Raw genomic sequence first — 15,536 nt, 5'->3', positions numbered from 1 at the left:
CCGGCCAACGCACCCCATATGGGCAAGGGACGGAGCTGGAGATTTGCAGCCCACAGTAGTAAGCACTAGGTCACGATACTTGTACATGCTCTCTGCCATTGACGAATCGCATCCAACGCTAAGAGATCGCCCCGGCTTGGGCGCCCCTGGGTTAGGTGTGTCCGACCGCGCGATGCCCAATTGGGAAGGGGAGGCGGCAAGACCCGGGAGGTGCGACAGGCGGCGTGGGATCCCATGAACGGCATGGTACCAACCAGTTCGCAACATAGCTACAATGGAATCGGCATGAACGACAATTTCGAGAATAACTACACCTTCAATCGCACCTAAGATATAATCCAACCTAGTATCTAACTGGTCAATTGGCTTGGCCGCCTTCACATCAGACTAGTTTCATACATGATCTTCTTAACTGACCCAACCAATGAATGACCGATACCATCAATCTACTGTCGTGAAATCAGGCTCCATCAAAGACCAAAAGACTATGAACATGAGCACTACCATAGCCAGACTTTCTCAACAACTCGCGTCCCCGATGGAGAGGGAACTCAGCCACCACCAGGATGCTAACATTCTCAGCCCCGACGCCGGCTTCCTTGAGCAGCTGCAACACCGCACACAGCGTCTTCCCCGTCGCCAGCACGTCATCCACCACCACCACGGACGCGCCCGCGTGAAAAACGCCGCGGTCCATTTCGATTCTCTTTTCATCACCCCCCGCCGCCGAGCCGTCGCCGTCGCTAATTGCCACCGAGGAGATGTACGACTGCGACTTCCCAGTCGACACCGTGGGCGGCGCGAGCTTGCCGGCTTCGCGGATCAGCGCCAGGGGCACATTCACCCGGGCGGCCAGCGCCGACGCAAAGACGAAGCCGCCGGCCTCGCAGGAAGCCACCGCATCGACCTGGTTCCAGTCTCCGTGGAACTGGTTCACGAGCTGGTTCGTACACATGGTGAGCCCGCCGGGCTGCTGCGCGATGTTGAGCACGTGGCGGAATGCCACTCCCGGGCGGGGGAAGTCGGGAACGGCGCGGACCATCCGGTAAAGCCAGGAGAGGTCTTCGTCCAACAGTTGCACTAATCGGGTTTCGGCAAATGTCTCTACCGCCTCTCTTCCGACTCGATTGTTGCGAAAGACGAAGCTCGGGCGGTAGTTGCCCGTGTCCATTGCATCCGACTGCCCCTCAACATTCAGGAGGTTCTTCGTGTCATCACTATGAGCATGGTCGGCGCCACCGCCATCAAGGCCGCGGCGGGACCGCCGGGTCTTCTTGCTGGCCTTGACCCGAATGTCGAGGATTCTGCAGTCCGGCCGCAGATGCGCCAACGTCGCGACGGGCGCCTCGTCTCGCATCCCCGTGATGAACAGCACGCGCGTATCATCGTCGTCGGTACTTGGTAGCAGGTTCAGAAAATGCTCTTCCGGCAGCTTTGGGTTCTGCAGCACCTGCCGCTGGAAGAACGCCCCCAAGGCCTCCCGGTGCTGTTCCTTGTACCGTCGATCCCCCAGAAGGCGGTCCAGGGAGGCGCCCGTGGCCGTCGCGTACTCGCGCTTCGTCGCGTCGCTGATGCTGACAGCACGTGCCGGAACGCCGTTCTCACTCAGCAAAGAGGCCCAGACGTTGGCGCAGTAGTCTTTGCCGGCGCCGCTGTCTCCGGTGACCAGGACCACAATCTTCGGACCCGCGCGTACTTTCAGTAGCGGACAGGCATAAGTCAGGACGTTTTGAGGGTCCAGGGTGAATTTAAGCCAAGCCAGGTGCCGTCGGTTGGGTCCGAAAGCGTGCGAGGCCAGCGCGCGGTCCCGGGGGTCCGGTCCCAGGTCGGCGGCGTAGACACCGCTGCTGGAGGGCAGCAGCTCATGCGCGACGCGGTACACCCATCGCACGGCGCTGCGGGCGACCTCCTTTCCGTCTTGTTCGCGAGGCCAGACCCCGGTTATTACGCATGCATACTCCCAATCTCGGCAGCCAAAAGCAGTGCTCTCAGCATCGACATCACCAACTTTTCCGCCGCCTTGTAGGAGATGGAGATAGCAGAGGGGTGATGGACAAGACTCAATGGCGGCGACTAAAATGCTGGCAACGGGATCTGCTTTGATGTCTTTCAGAAACATGCATCGTTTGAAAGAAGAGGTCTTGCCTCCGCCGTGCCCGCCGTTGATGCCGCTCATGTACATCTCCGTCCCAAACAGGCCCACCCCATCCACGGTCTGACCATGTTGCTCCGGCCCAAGATCGGCAAACTCAGGAGCATCGATCTTGAAAAAGGCCCCGCCAGTGGAAACGTCGATGCGCGTGATGCCGAGAGTCAGCTGGTCGTTTTCGCGGTACAGGTATAGATCTGCAGAGCAATGTCGTGGCAGACTGGTCGCGCGCTCTCCCAATTGACCGAGTCTTGACTGCGCTTCGGATTTGCCGGTGAGCGGGAGGACCCAGTTCCGAACCGAATAGGTAGGGGCCGGCTGCGCCTGGAAAACGACGCTGACCACGATGCCAAAGTTGGTTCCGGCGCCCTTGATCGCCCACAGCATGTCCAGGTGTTTGTTTGGACGCACGGAATGGGCTGGCCGATGTTGACTTGGTACTTCGCCGATGCACAGGACCTCACCCGACTTGACGTCTACCAAGACGGCACCGAGGATGGAATCGCAGGCCAACCCGTGCAGTCGGGCGAGGTGGCCGATGCCCCCCTGCAGCCAGAGCCCAGCACCGACGCTGGGACGAGATCCCAGGGGGACTGTCAACCCAGCCTCCATGGTCTTTCGGATAATATTGTCCGTGTTACAGCCAGCCTCAACCACAACCACCGAATTGGGGTCAGAGGTAGGGCCTGAACGTTCTTCATCGTTCTCCGCTCGCGCAAGAACGTGAACTTGACTGAAAGCGCTCATGTCGATCGCGACAACCCCGGGGCGGAGACAGTGTGCGCTGTGGCTCCCGCCTATGACGGTCAAGCCGACTCCACGCTCCAGAGCCCACCGTACACAGTTCTGGATATGTCGGATCTCGGTCGGCCTAACGATGGCGGTCGGAGCACAGGAGCGAGCCTCCCAGCTCTTGACTTTTCGGTCTCCTTCCAGAAACGGGACCTTCTCCTCCAGCATCGTTAGTGCAGTTGCGTTCCGACTGAAAACCATCATGACTTCGGGGGCGCTGAACGTGAGATGGCCTGGCGTCGCTTCCTCACGGCCACCCATGACGCGACACACCTCCCGCCACTCCGCCTGGGTAGCCCCATCGACGTCGAAGCCCGTGACAAAACGGGAGAAACGGTCCAGGGTCTCGTTGTCGTCCGCAACGCTGGCGGTCCCGGTAGGGAACAAGGCAACCCGCTGGCAGACCAACCCGTCCAACCGGAGAGACCCTTCGCGATGGAACACCACCAACGTCCCCCACTTGGCGAGGAATTCCTCCAGGGCTCGTTCAATGTAGTCATGCTGAGGTTTCATGCCGTACATGCTGTGGCAGAACAGCACGAGGCCGAAGTGCTCTTTTTCATATGCGTCTGCATATGCCCCTGGATCAAACGGCTCTCGCATGACGCGTAGAGAATTGTAGTACTTGCTTAGACGAGGCAGAGGGCGTTCCTCCGCGTCACTAGGACGTAGCCATTCGTCCAACTGGTCAGCGAATAGCTCGTTCGGTTCATACGCAATGTACTGCTGGATCTTTCTTCTCAAAGAGTAGGGGAGGTGGCCGAGGACGCTCTTGGGACCAGGCCCGACTTCCAGCACCCGAACAGATTCCCGCGCATCGAAGAGGGGGCCCAACACCTGCACTAGGTTAGGCACGATGAATTCCTCGTACGTCTGCCATCCCGCGCCCTGCAGTAGGACATCATAGCCGTCGTGGTACTGGGCTTCGGACAGATCCTGTTTTGATGTTGCTTCTGTGGCTTTCTCCCGAAGAGCTACTTTGAGCGATTCGAGGGTAGCCATAGCGGATGGTGCTGACGATGTTTAGGCAAAGAGAGAAAAGGCACCTGGATCTTAAGTTTTTATCGACTATGGTGAAGGGTTGAATTGACATAAGCCCTGCACTGTTGACGGGAATTGTTGGACAGTGAAAGCAGTTCATTTAACGGAAAGACGGCTTTGATGGGTAGCCTCACTGTTCTCTTCCGACGCGAACTCATCCGAATGTGCCATAGATGCCGACCTGATTCGTTTTTGCTGCATGTTTAAGATTGCTCTTTCCTCAGTTTGCGTTTGAATGGGCTAACGGGAGTTGGGTTCGTTTGCAGATAGGCAGCATCGGGGAAACAGCCTCAATTTCTGCCGGAGGCCTACCAGCAACGTAAGCGGCATGGGTAACACCACCCACCCAACATGTATTCAGCCGTTCCTGCTTTGACTCACTTTAATTTGTATGTGATATCATAATGTGATCAAACTGATAGTGTTTGCGAGGCAGGCTGCATTGTCACGCCATTTGCTCCAGACGCACAAAAAGGGTTCTAGTCATTTCTACCGTACATGTCAAAGCGACCAAATGAAATCCAACTGCCATCATCTTCCCAAGCCGAGCAAAGTGTCAAACTCCTGGCGCTTGAACTTGTCATTCCTCAGCGCGCCTGCCGAGCTGACCGTGACTGTCGAGCTTCCAGGCTTCTGCACTCCCCTGTTACACATGCACATGTGCCGGCACTCTAGAACTACCCTGACCCCCTCAGGCTGAAGCTCCGTCTGTATCGCCGAGGCGATCTCCCATGTCAGACGCTCTTGCATCTGCAATCTCTGTGCGTAGATATCCGCGATTCTTGCCAGCTTTGACAATCCCACGACCTTGCTTCTCGGGATGTACCCAATATGAGCCTGGAGGCCCCGAGTTAGTCTTCTTGAGCTGTGGAGCAGGATTCGTCCCTCAAAGTGCTTCTGAAGACAAGACTGACCTTTCCCATGAATGGCAATATGTGATGTTCACACAAGCTGGATATTTCAATGTCGCGAACGATCACGAGTTCCCCGGTGTCGCAATCGAATATGGCCTCATTTACCACCTCCTTGGGCGTCTGCGTATACCCTTTTGTGAGGGACAAGATAGCTTGCGCGTATCGGTCCGGGGTCTTTTGGAGACCCTGACGATCCGGGTCTTCTCCGATGAGTTCTAGGATCTGGCGGAAGCAGGCTGCTATTCTGGTCTGTGTGGACTCGGGGTCTGTTCCACCCGCTAACTCATGTGGCTCTGGATCAGTATTGACATTTGACATGATTGGTCGCAGCCAGGACTGGGAAACAGACTTACCATGCTCGCTGGTTCCATTCTCGCTCGGCTTGTCGATCACCGCAGACGACTTGTAGCCGTCGCCATTTCCGTTGGCCGTAGCTTGAGATTCGGAATTAGAGCTGGGAGTCATCGCTGGCTTGGGTAGTAAGTTATGGCATAGACGCCTGGAGAATACGGAAAGATAGTTCAAACGCAGACTCTCAGGACCGACAGACCATATATACTGGGCAGTATCCGATGTCCCTTACCCTAGCTCTCAGTCTCCCTTCCGGTTGATCGGATGTACGCATGTTTCCAATCCAAGTTTGCTTCTGCATGTAATATGACTCATCCAATTCAGTCAATCAATCAACATAAAGTCCTCCCTGTAGTGTCTTGGAGTTGCAAACAGAGGACCGGAGGGGACCAGCCTCGCTGGTAGGCCTCCAGCATGTCGTCGGCATCCAAGGCGTCCGCGCGTAGACCGCCTCTGCAAGCACCCGAAGTGTCCCAATACCTACAATGAGTTGGATTGGCGGAAGGAGATGGCGGTGACGGTAAATCTCACTCATTTATGCGGAGAGAGCACTGCCGCTTGACGCGATGACATGCGACATGTACACATTGTCCGTTCAGTGCAGGCCGGTCGGATTACGAACCCACTCGTGCTTTAGGAAACGAACAGACATAGACCAGGACGTTCCGAGGGTCCTGGCTATGGTATGTGAAGGCGAGATAGCATGATACCAATAATGGTAGTATGACGAAGCACTGCTCTTCACCACAAATTGAACAACACGTGAGAGTGAATTGACGGATGCAGTGTCATTCATTTGGCCAACAACGATATGAGCAGCTTGCGGTTGGTACCCCTCTATCTAGGGGTAACGCTTGGTACTCTGGCGGCCTTCCGACAAGCCGCCTGCTCCGTCGACTACCTGCTGGATCTGGTTCCGTCGCCAATGCAGGCGGCCCCAAGCGTCGGCGGCGGCCTCGACCAACAGACCTCTTGGGCCCAGCCTGCTTTTTCCCTGCCCTCGGCCCCGCCAACATAGGCGGGGCTCGAACTGCTCCTTGATCACCCGGAGCCGTTGATCTGGCATGGCTGGGTTGGGTTTAACACCGCGCAGCTGGTTCCTCTGGCTGAGTCTTTCGCTTCTTGGCTTCCGAGGCTCGTGGTTTATTGGCAGGCCCATCTTCTACATTCCCGTCGTCTGTGGAATCCCTCTTCTTGGTGCGTCCAACTCCCGATTCTGCATAGCGAAACATGACACTAACTCCCAGTGCCTCGTCGTGGCCAGCAGAGTCCAACTGATCTTCCTCGGCTTCTATTAGTAAAGCCTGATCCGATGCCCAATCCATTTGTCTAAGGAGCCGTTCGAGTTCGTCTTGAACAATCTCGTAATCTCGGATTCGGAGGTAGAATGTCACGAAGTGTCGGTCTCGCTCTCTTGCTAGATCCAGAGCTGCCTGAGTCTCCTGGACTCGCTTGACAGCGGCCGCCACAAGTAGGCGCTTCGTCGCTGGTATACGCATCTTTGACGTTTCCGGGTCTGACGGGTCGAACTCGGATGGGGACAGCTTGCTCAAAGCTAGCTTAGCTCCCTCGAAGTCCCTCGCCGCATGGAGTAATGCCTCATCCTGTTGGAGCTTGGCGTCCCTGGTGCGGATATAGTCCAGGGTCTCGAACAGTTCCAACGCAACTGATGCCTGGAGACTTGACCATGCTCTGTCAAACTCCGTCTGCAGACGGTCGCGCGAAGCAAGACATTGGGCATAGAGACACACCATATAGGCGATGTAATTGAACCAGGTCGATAATCTACCCTGCTCATCCGCGCCTGTCGCATCCTCCCCGACGCGGTGCCTGCTCTGAAAGCGATGGAGAATCCTGATATAGCCCATGGAGCGAGGCACCCGGCTACGGTGGCGAATGTAATGTTGCAAGGCACTGTCGACTGACGGGTGGGCCGTACCCGAATTGTCATTCCGATATGCGTTCTGCCACGCACGGAAACCCTCCCAGCTGGAAAGCTGCCTCTGGAACACCTCCCATCCGGGTGGGTCCATGTCGACGTGGTGCACCCAGGGTTGTAGCGCCTCGCGGTAAGCGCGAGGGTCGTTCATGACGTCCTCGAGCTCCTCGATCGGGTAACATGGCCGGCCGCCCGCGCGAATCAGCGCCTCGTAGTGCCTTCTTTCGGCGGACTCGGGCGGAGACAGCGGCGCAGTAGGCGAACGATCGCGTCGCATCATATCAGGGCCGGGGCTCGATGTCTCGAGCAGTCGGGCGGTGACTTGGTCTAGGTCTACACGCGCCTGAGAGGGGCCGGGCGCACCCGTGCGGTCTCTTGGTTCCGAATCAGCTGAGGAAGTACAGGGCAATGATCCCATGGGTACGGTGCATACCTCAAGCGATTCATGGAAGAATCGGGCAAGTTCTCCGGATCCGACACGTCGATCACGCACATCCCATGTCCGCGCTTGCTCTCGTCGAAGAAGTCGTCCAATTCGGCGTCGCTGTACCTGGCAACATCGCTTGCAAGCGGTTCGTGCCATTCGCCTGCATCGTCCGCCATTCCGTGGCAAAGTTGTAAGCTGGTGTTGGTGATGGTGACGGCATTGCATTCGTGCTGGTAAGAAACGCGTGGTCACCCAACTGAACGACTAATCCGTCTCACCAAATAAAGAGAAAGGCTGTAGGGCTGTGGTTGCTGGTGCGGGGTCGAGGCATGTTGTGTTACAACATTCCTGCTGCCTGCTGCAAAAAGGCAACAATACCAGCCCATGCAAGGGGAAACTAGGACCCGGGAGATTGGTCAAAAAATGGCGAGGCAAATAACCCCCGATATTTTCTTCCCTTCACTCGCTTTCTTACAGGAACCCATGGTCCGCCAATACATCATCGTCAAGCCCAGGGTTGAACGGCAGAACTCGAGGATAGAAGGATTGTACGTGTACCCATTTCTTCCGACATCTCTATCATCCTACTTCGATGGAAATGGGCCTTCTCTATTCGTAGTTCTGTTGCGCTGCAGGCAATCATGTAGCTGATATTCGCCAGCATCTACCCCGGATAAAGTCATCAGGCTAGCCATCACGAACGATGTGTTAGTTCCCGCCGCTTTACCCCCGCGGACCCCACTCACGGAATCCGCTACCCTACCTCGCAGCACTGGTCCAGCAAGGGGCCCGACCCCCAAAGCTGCCAGCTGCTTCGTAGCAGGACGCGATAGGAACCAATGCCAATCCCGGCTGTCAGCATTTTGCGCTGACGTCGAGGAAGATTGGTGGTTATTACTGCCTCATCATGCAAAATCTCAACTATCGGCCATCATTGGTCGCCTTCCCGAGATATGGCTCCAGTACTTACCAGGCGGGGACTTATGACGAACACGAGGAAGGCCTCAGTGCGTACGAGTGATACGTGATCCTCTACCACAGCGTTGATGCGTCGAGGTACTTCGCGCAGGTGAGAACGGTTCACCCTGACATCAGGGAAACACTGAAGGTCAAACTGGTCACAGAACGGCGCGGCCACTGACCTTAGTCACAGGCTCGGGGCGAGCCGCAGCGCAGCTACGCCAGTAGCCATGCGCGCCGCCCTTGAAAAACGGCGTGGGGCCGACGTAGAACCAACTGGGCATAAGCACGAGTGATATGCCAGCGACAGCATGCTCCAGTGCCATTCGTCACCGACGATCTTGGGCTGGACGGGCGTGACGACCACCCCCTTTTCAAAGGAGCAAGGCTTGAGCCAATCGGGGAAATGCAAAAAGAGGCCCCTTAGCGACAGCCGCCGTGCCGCAGCGATCTTGTCAATCATATACCCAAACCAATTCCGGATTTTCAGGGACATAATTTGGAATTTGTATCTCATTGCCATATATGCAAATATGAAATCGGGCAAGCTTTCTTCTTCACCAGGCCCTGATGTGCTGGAACTCATGAACGACAGGTTTATTGATGCTGAGCTCGGTCGCTCTCCGAGCTGGAAAACCCCAGGGTCTTCTTGAACTTTGTCTGCGAGCACGGATGCAGTGGTTCTTCACAGGGCTTTTGATCTTCCCTGCCACCCATATTGAATAACCGACTGAATTATACGCAGCCGAAGATAAGAAAAACGTCGGTAAAGACCTGCTTGATAACGGATCCCAGCTATCTGTACCTACCTAGGCAGGTGCGCGGCCCTGATCGACGACCTTGCCGTCCGGATCTACCCGGCTGGAGCAGACCGCTACTGGGAATGCCAATGAGCTCTTGTCTCCTGCGCGAGTCATCCAGATAGCGATAGCCAGCCATATCGACCAACCCTGATTGACAACCCTAGTGCCCAGCTGGAGACCGACCGTACCGGGGACCGATAGCTCTGGGGACCCCAACGCTATGTAGAGCATCGATGGCGATGGCAGCATTGGATCATCAGCCTTATTGACGAGTACGACAAGAGTTCATCTCGAATGCCAATTGAGCCACGGGCCAGGCAAACCTTAGCTGCGAACTCTTTGCGGAACGCTGTCCGGGGCGGTTCGTCATCCACTTTTTGGTGGTGCAGGCCACGCCACGTCAGTGCAGGGCTGCAACGCAACAGCGCATTACAAGCATTCGGCGGCAGTTGAGATTGCCGAATGGTCGCACAGGACCCGACAAGCTGGACGCCTCCCGCAAGTCAGCGATTAGTCACCAACGTTGACATCTGCAGCTCTGGCATGGCCTGACTAAAGAAGCCATTGGCCCATTGAAACAATTGCCGAGCTGCAGTTGAAGCTCGCTCGTGTCATGTTGCCTGTCGCGAGAGGTGAAAAGCCGCAGCATTGAGCCGCCCCACCGGTAACTTCAACGGTGAGGGTCCATTCTGCAGCAAGTTTTGCCCGTTTTTTTGCACCCAAACTTGCCCAAGCTGCCCTGGGCCCTTCCCTGGAGCTGCAAGAGCTTGCCCCTGGCCAAGCTCCCTAGCGGACCTGCGGACCCGGCAATTATCGTTAGCGACCGAACCTCGGCAAATTCCATCGCATCGTTCGTCTTTTTCTTGTGGGCGAGCAGGTCCACGAACCTATTGGAAACACCACCTGCGCTACAGCGAAACGTCCCGAAGTCGCATTGTTGTCGAATGATCGTCGGCGGTAGCCAGATTAAAGGGGAACTTAAATTAGTTACCGTCACAATGGACTCGAGGAGGCCGGGCAGAGTCGCAGCTAAATAAATACCCGCCAGCGGGCGCAATCAGCAGCAGCGTCGAAGGCGCAAAAAGAAAAGACGACGAGCCAGCCCGTGTTTTACAGCCAGCCAGCCAGCCAGCCATTCTTTCTTTCCACAACTACCGCCCAAAATGCCGTCTAAAAGAGCCGATATGGTGCAATTCGATTGGAGGATGAGCGAGAAGGCAACTCCGGAGGAACGGATTGCCAAGCTCAAGGAGTATCTCGCATGGGGAAAGACTCAACCCAGAGACCCTAAGGTAAGTGACGAAGAAGCCGCGGTGCCAAGTCGCGAGGTCGACGGAACGACGCCCTTCTTGGGAAACGCGTTTCTGCCCTTCGCGCACGGCTCCTCGCGGCTGTTCCCGAAGCCGCCACCAGCCCAGCCAGCCCGATCGACAGACCGACTAACCAACCCTTTGCAACCCAGGATTGGCAAACGTTCATCGAGCCGTACCTGACCGTCCACTCGTACACGTTGACGCCCTTCCCGAGCGTCACCTTCCGCCTGGACACGCAGCCCGTGCACGCCAACGGCAGCGGCAACCTGCACGGCGGCTGCACGGCCACCCTCTACGACTTCTGCACCAGCTGGCCCCTGCATCTCATCGCCAAGCCCGGCTTCTGGCAGCATTTGGGTGTGAGCCGCACCCTCAACTGCACCTACCTGCGGCCCATCCCCATCGGCACCGTCGTCGACATCCACTGCGAGGCCATCCAGACGGGCGCCAAGATGGGCGTCACCCGCGGCGTCATGCGCCGCGTCGAGAAGGACGGCTCGCTCGGGCCCGTCCTCACGATTTGCGAGCACGGCAAGTTCAACTCGGATCCCCCGGCGCCCAAGCTGTAAAAGCCGGACGAAATGGAATAGACGATAGAGAAGATACAGCAGCGACTCCACCGAGATTCAGGATATCCACTAGAATAGAGGCTGCGCTGAAGCAGCGACCAGCGTGGGCTTAGATAAAAGGTCACATGATTAATCAAGCGTTTTCGCGCCAATTTCAACATCCTCCCGTATCGAAGTTCAGGTGCACTCATTCGGCCGCCTTCCAGCGATTTTGGACAGTGTTCGCAACAGGAAACGAATTGAAACTGGGACTCCGCTGACGGGGCAGACAGATAGCATTCAGGCCTGCGGGGCGAGGCTGTCGAGCGTAATCGTGTCATCTCTTGCCACAACGGCCAAGGTATGGGTTCGGGGCAGCCGGTAACTGGGTTGACGTCCAGTGTGGTGCGGATAATAAGGCGATAGGATGGCCAAGGGAATCGCCCCTGCCATCTCAGTCGGTTCGCGGTCTTGAACCACTTCCTGCCTGACATCTACAGGCGCAAACCATAGTGTACTGGGGAGCGGTGTATGGGAGACCATACCCCGGATTTGACTATCTGTGGCGTGTTCTGTTTGGTGTTGAGATACTTGGGCACCCGGTCAAACAGGGCCTTGGAGTCAGACTGCACAGTCAATCTAGGGACGGATGATCATCTATGCTTGCTATCCCTCGACTTTCACCAGCAATCTTATGTAAGCTTGCTTATCTCAACGCCACATCGGACCGTACGTGCCAAGTTACAATTCTCTCCGATACCTACATTCGTTGCCAACGGCCTAACCGTCGTCGCCGACGGCTTAACCGGCGGCCCATCTAATGTCACATCTTCGACGAAACTGTGACGTTCTCGCAGAAGTGAATGGGCAGAGACCCTTTTACGACGGGCGAGAGTCGGGCCAATTTCATAATTCACCGAACAAGTGAACCCATATGCCATTTGCGAGGCGTCATCAGGGAGCGGTAGGGCCAGGACATTGCCACCCGCGATTTCTCCCCATGGCTTCAATCCTCGCCACGGTGTATGCCAACAGCAACGCTTGCCCGCAGCCTGGTGGCATACACTACAGTACGGACAGGCATGAAGCGGCACTGAACATAAGAAAGAAACACCGGTTGCGAAGAGAGCTTCGTCAAGTTGGTAAGGGAGACGCTACCGTATGTTGGAGTCTCGTGAGGCTACTGTACTCCAAGTTAGGCGGAATCAACAGGCGTTAGATGAGCCGGTCGCATATTTCGTGGGGGTTTGGTAATGGAATGCTGACCATATACACTTACCCCATATCACACTGATTGACTTGACGTGGTCGGTGGCGTACAGGGGTCGTGGTTCGGCTCTCTCTAGCCCGGCCGTGAGCGGCAGCCAATTGCAGATACTGACGCTGCTACGTAATGTGGTCGGAGTACAAGCTCATGTACCTCCTGCTGTCGGCCAGAGTATAATCATCCAACCAGTTCATACATCTCAACTGCCTTTTCTAATAGTCACATGGCTCCCTACTTACAGGAAGAGACGGCGTCAGGCCTTTGTTGCCTTTCGTCAGGCCATGGACGCCTCATAAAGTGCGCAAGAAGATTCATGGATACATGGCAAGCAACAATCAAGTGCGCTGACAAGCAATGGCCGTTTGTGAAGAGGGGCTTCTATTGTCCGGTCTTTCTGGTGTGAGATGGTAAAATGATGATCATTATGCGATTTTCTGAAAACGCCAAGTACCCGGAGGCACCTGGTAGGCCAGAAGCGCCAAGAAGACCCCTGACTGGTAACCCTGGCATTAGGTCGAGTGCGGAGTCAAGACAAGGACAGACGAGGGCCGACATGCACGCTCTAGCGCTGGTGTAGAGCTCTAGAACGGTAGCGCCAAAAAGACCCCTGACGGGTAACTCTGGTATTAGGTCGAGTGCGGAGTCAAGACAAGGACAGACAAGGGCCGACATGCACGCTCTAGCGCTGGTGTAGAGCTCTAGAACGGTACTGGGCGAGAAGGTGCTGCAAAGGTGGTGTCGTGGTACATAGGGCTTGAACAGCCTCGCTCCAAAGGGTCTTGGCTTGATCTTTGTTGGCTTGGCACTGCTGGCTTCATGCTGGCTCACCAGTTGTGATTGGCAACCCGCTCGCTCCCGCCCTGTTCCAACATCAAACCTCTCTGCGCGCATCAGTAAATATGAGGATTTAGTCTCGGGCCTTGAACATCCCACACCGAGGTTTTTACATACACGAGAATGCCATGTCGGCCAGTCAGCTGAATACCTACGTCTCTATTGCTTTTCTCCCTTGCCCCAAGGCAGCTCTTCCTGTACTGGGTACATAAAGCACGATGACCTGCGCAGGAACGACAAGTTGGACGTTCTCATCGAACATCGAAACCCAAGGAAAGCACATTGAGTACTGTCCCTTCATATAAAACAACTATCTTTCTAAACTCTTGGTTCCGCTCTGCCAGTGTATTTTCCTTAAGCCTCCTCGCTCCGGAACTTGAACCCCGTCGACCTGTCTTTCCGTATCAGTGCCTCGGCTTGACCCTGTCACAATGACCGGTTCATCTGATCGTTGTGCATACGGAGGGTATGTTACCGCATAGTTCCTCCTCTTTTATTCTCATTCCCTTTACCTCTTTGCTTCCTATATCCTTCTTCTTGGCGGGTTCTACTTGCCGAAAGCTTCTGTTGGGGCGGGGTGGTAGTCACTCTTGTCAGTTGATCTCTAGCCGGAAGCCAAGGCCGGATCACTGCCCATAGCCCACCTCATCGCTTCCTGACCTACGGGTATCGTCGTCAGGACATAGACAACCTTTTTCATCATCCCCTTGTCAAAACTTATAAGTTGCCTTCGACTTATAACCCCCCTCATTGCCCAAGGCACTACAGGCACCACCGTCCCCCATTCAGTATACCTACTTAGTCTAAGGAATTCAATGATAGCGAACCCCATACAAAGCCTTCCCACTTCGTCGCCCAGGACACAGAATCCTCCTCCAAGGCATCAATGTCGCAGCAGAACGTGGCGTCGTACATGTCGGAAACCAACGGTGGCGGCGATCCTGTTACAGCTCTCTCTCTTCGTCCGTCTACCAAGAACATCGCCAACCGCCGGGCCAAGGTCAACCAAGATGTGGCTGCAGCATTGATTGTCCTCGGGAAAACCCAGTAGACTAAATACCGCAGCTTTTTATAGAATCAGATGTAAGTTACATGCCAACATAAGCTGGGCTCTTAGCCTTGGGAATCACGTCCCGATATCATCATTGGCCAACACCAACTAACAACTATACAGTGCTGATACAGTGAAAGCACCGTCCCCTCACTTAAAAGCCCTATCGTCACAGATTTCCGATGACACAAAGCTAAGCTTACCGACTTCGGCAGCTGCCGAATTGACCCAATGGAGTGGATCCAGGCCTAACGTATGGGGCTATCAAGGTTGTCGCACTGGGCTATCCTTTGTTACTTACAGGCGTACCTGATCACCTGCTAGGATCTAGCCGCCAGATTGGGAAGACCACTGGCTATGTCCATTTTCATGGTTCATCGCATCATCGCACCGATACGTACTGCTTCGAATCGCAGGTCAAAGCCATTGGTTATTGGAGAGATGGTGCACAGCCGGGGTTTCCTAACTTATTGTTACATGAATTGACATCTTTCGTTCCGCTTCATTGTTTCATGTTGATCAAATGTGCCCAAAAACACCTGGTCCTGGATGCGACTAGTTGAGGGGTCACTTTTCGATGCCTTTAGATGGCCCTAGGTTAGTTTTGTTTGATAGAAGTTCAGAAACCGAGTAGGTAATTTTAAGATTTCTCCGACCCGACAACTCGGTTACTTTTGCTGGCTGTGAAGTGGGCGTGGCAAGTCACTCGATAGATGTCTGCGGCTTGATACGTTGGTTTAAGTGATATTGGGGATCCAAATACGGGCTTGTATTAATTATCCCGTTGCGGTGCAAGATGCGAGTATACGTGGGCGGATTTCGGTTTGTGTCAAATGACTTGGACAATTGGCGATACAGATGATCTTGACCGTGGTCCCCGACGGGAGGGATGTTGCTTGGCCACATCGATACATTCTCTTAATGGCTTCATGACCACTCTTAGCTACTTACTCTTATGTAAGCCTACCTGACGCCACATTGCGGGCGTGCTTAGCTCCAGAGCCAACAATTGTCGCAATAGCCTCATGGGTGTTTCGCCAGTGCCGCCACGTCTAAGAAGGGGTTCTCATCTCATAGTATTAGAGGGGCATATTCCTTTCTGACGGACAAGAGTCTCGTCACTTTCAACATGATGGGCTTCACCGGG

The 15,536-nt window shown here is 55.2% G+C and overlaps 6 protein-coding genes across 6 annotated transcripts; 2 read left to right on the top strand and 4 right to left on the bottom strand.

The window, feature by feature from the left end:
- Positions 1-460: 460 nt before the first annotated feature.
- Positions 461-3,943, bottom strand: PG985_009520 (Adenine phosphoribosyltransferase; the record flags this gene model as incomplete). Its single annotated transcript, XM_066829288.1, has 1 exon — positions 461-3,943. One exon carries the CDS (start codon positions 3,941-3,943, stop codon positions 461-463), a length of 3,483 nt encoding a protein of 1,160 aa, XP_066684200.1.
- A 570-nt stretch (positions 3,944-4,513) lies between these two features.
- Positions 4,514-5,361, bottom strand: PG985_009519 (uncharacterized protein; the record flags this gene model as incomplete). Its single annotated transcript, XM_066829287.1, has 3 exons — positions 4,514-4,819; positions 4,897-5,174; positions 5,250-5,361. The coding sequence occupies 3 exons, from the start codon at positions 5,359-5,361 to the stop codon at positions 4,514-4,516; spliced, it is 696 nt and encodes a 231-aa protein (XP_066684199.1).
- Positions 5,362-6,088: 727 nt separating this feature from the next.
- On the bottom strand, positions 6,089-6,313 carry PG985_009518 (uncharacterized protein; the record flags this gene model as incomplete). The annotated part of the gene is made up of 1 exon (XM_066829286.1): positions 6,089-6,313. The coding sequence occupies one exon, from the start codon at positions 6,311-6,313 to the stop codon at positions 6,089-6,091; it is 225 nt and encodes a 74-aa protein (XP_066684198.1).
- Positions 6,314-6,326: 13 nt separating this feature from the next.
- On the bottom strand, positions 6,327-7,789 carry PG985_009517 (uncharacterized protein; the record flags this gene model as incomplete). The annotated part of the gene is made up of 2 exons (XM_066829285.1): positions 6,327-7,560; positions 7,620-7,789. 2 exons carry the CDS (start codon positions 7,787-7,789, stop codon positions 6,327-6,329), a joined length of 1,404 nt encoding a protein of 467 aa, XP_066684197.1.
- Positions 7,790-10,539: 2,750 nt separating this feature from the next.
- On the top strand, positions 10,540-11,258 carry PG985_009516 (uncharacterized protein; the record flags this gene model as incomplete). The annotated part of the gene is made up of 2 exons (XM_066829284.1): positions 10,540-10,668; positions 10,839-11,258. The coding sequence occupies 2 exons, from the start codon at positions 10,540-10,542 to the stop codon at positions 11,256-11,258; spliced, it is 549 nt and encodes a 182-aa protein (XP_066684196.1).
- Positions 11,259-13,769: 2,511 nt separating this feature from the next.
- PG985_009515 (uncharacterized protein) lies at positions 13,770-14,389 on the top strand (the record flags this gene model as incomplete). The annotated part of the gene is made up of 2 exons (XM_066829283.1): positions 13,770-13,804; positions 14,161-14,389. 2 exons carry the CDS (start codon positions 13,770-13,772, stop codon positions 14,387-14,389), a joined length of 264 nt encoding a protein of 87 aa, XP_066684195.1.
- Between the last annotated feature and the right edge of the window lie 1,147 nt (positions 14,390-15,536).

This window comes from Apiospora marii, assembly GCF_038362585.1.
Source record: "Apiospora marii strain CBS 49790 chromosome Unknown utg000005l_segment0_segment0, whole genome shotgun sequence".
Taxonomy (NCBI): Eukaryota; Fungi; Ascomycota; class Sordariomycetes; order Amphisphaeriales; family Apiosporaceae; genus Apiospora; species Apiospora marii.
The sequence above is the reverse complement of the archived record's forward strand: the minus strand, read 5'-3'. Positions and strand labels throughout refer to the sequence as shown.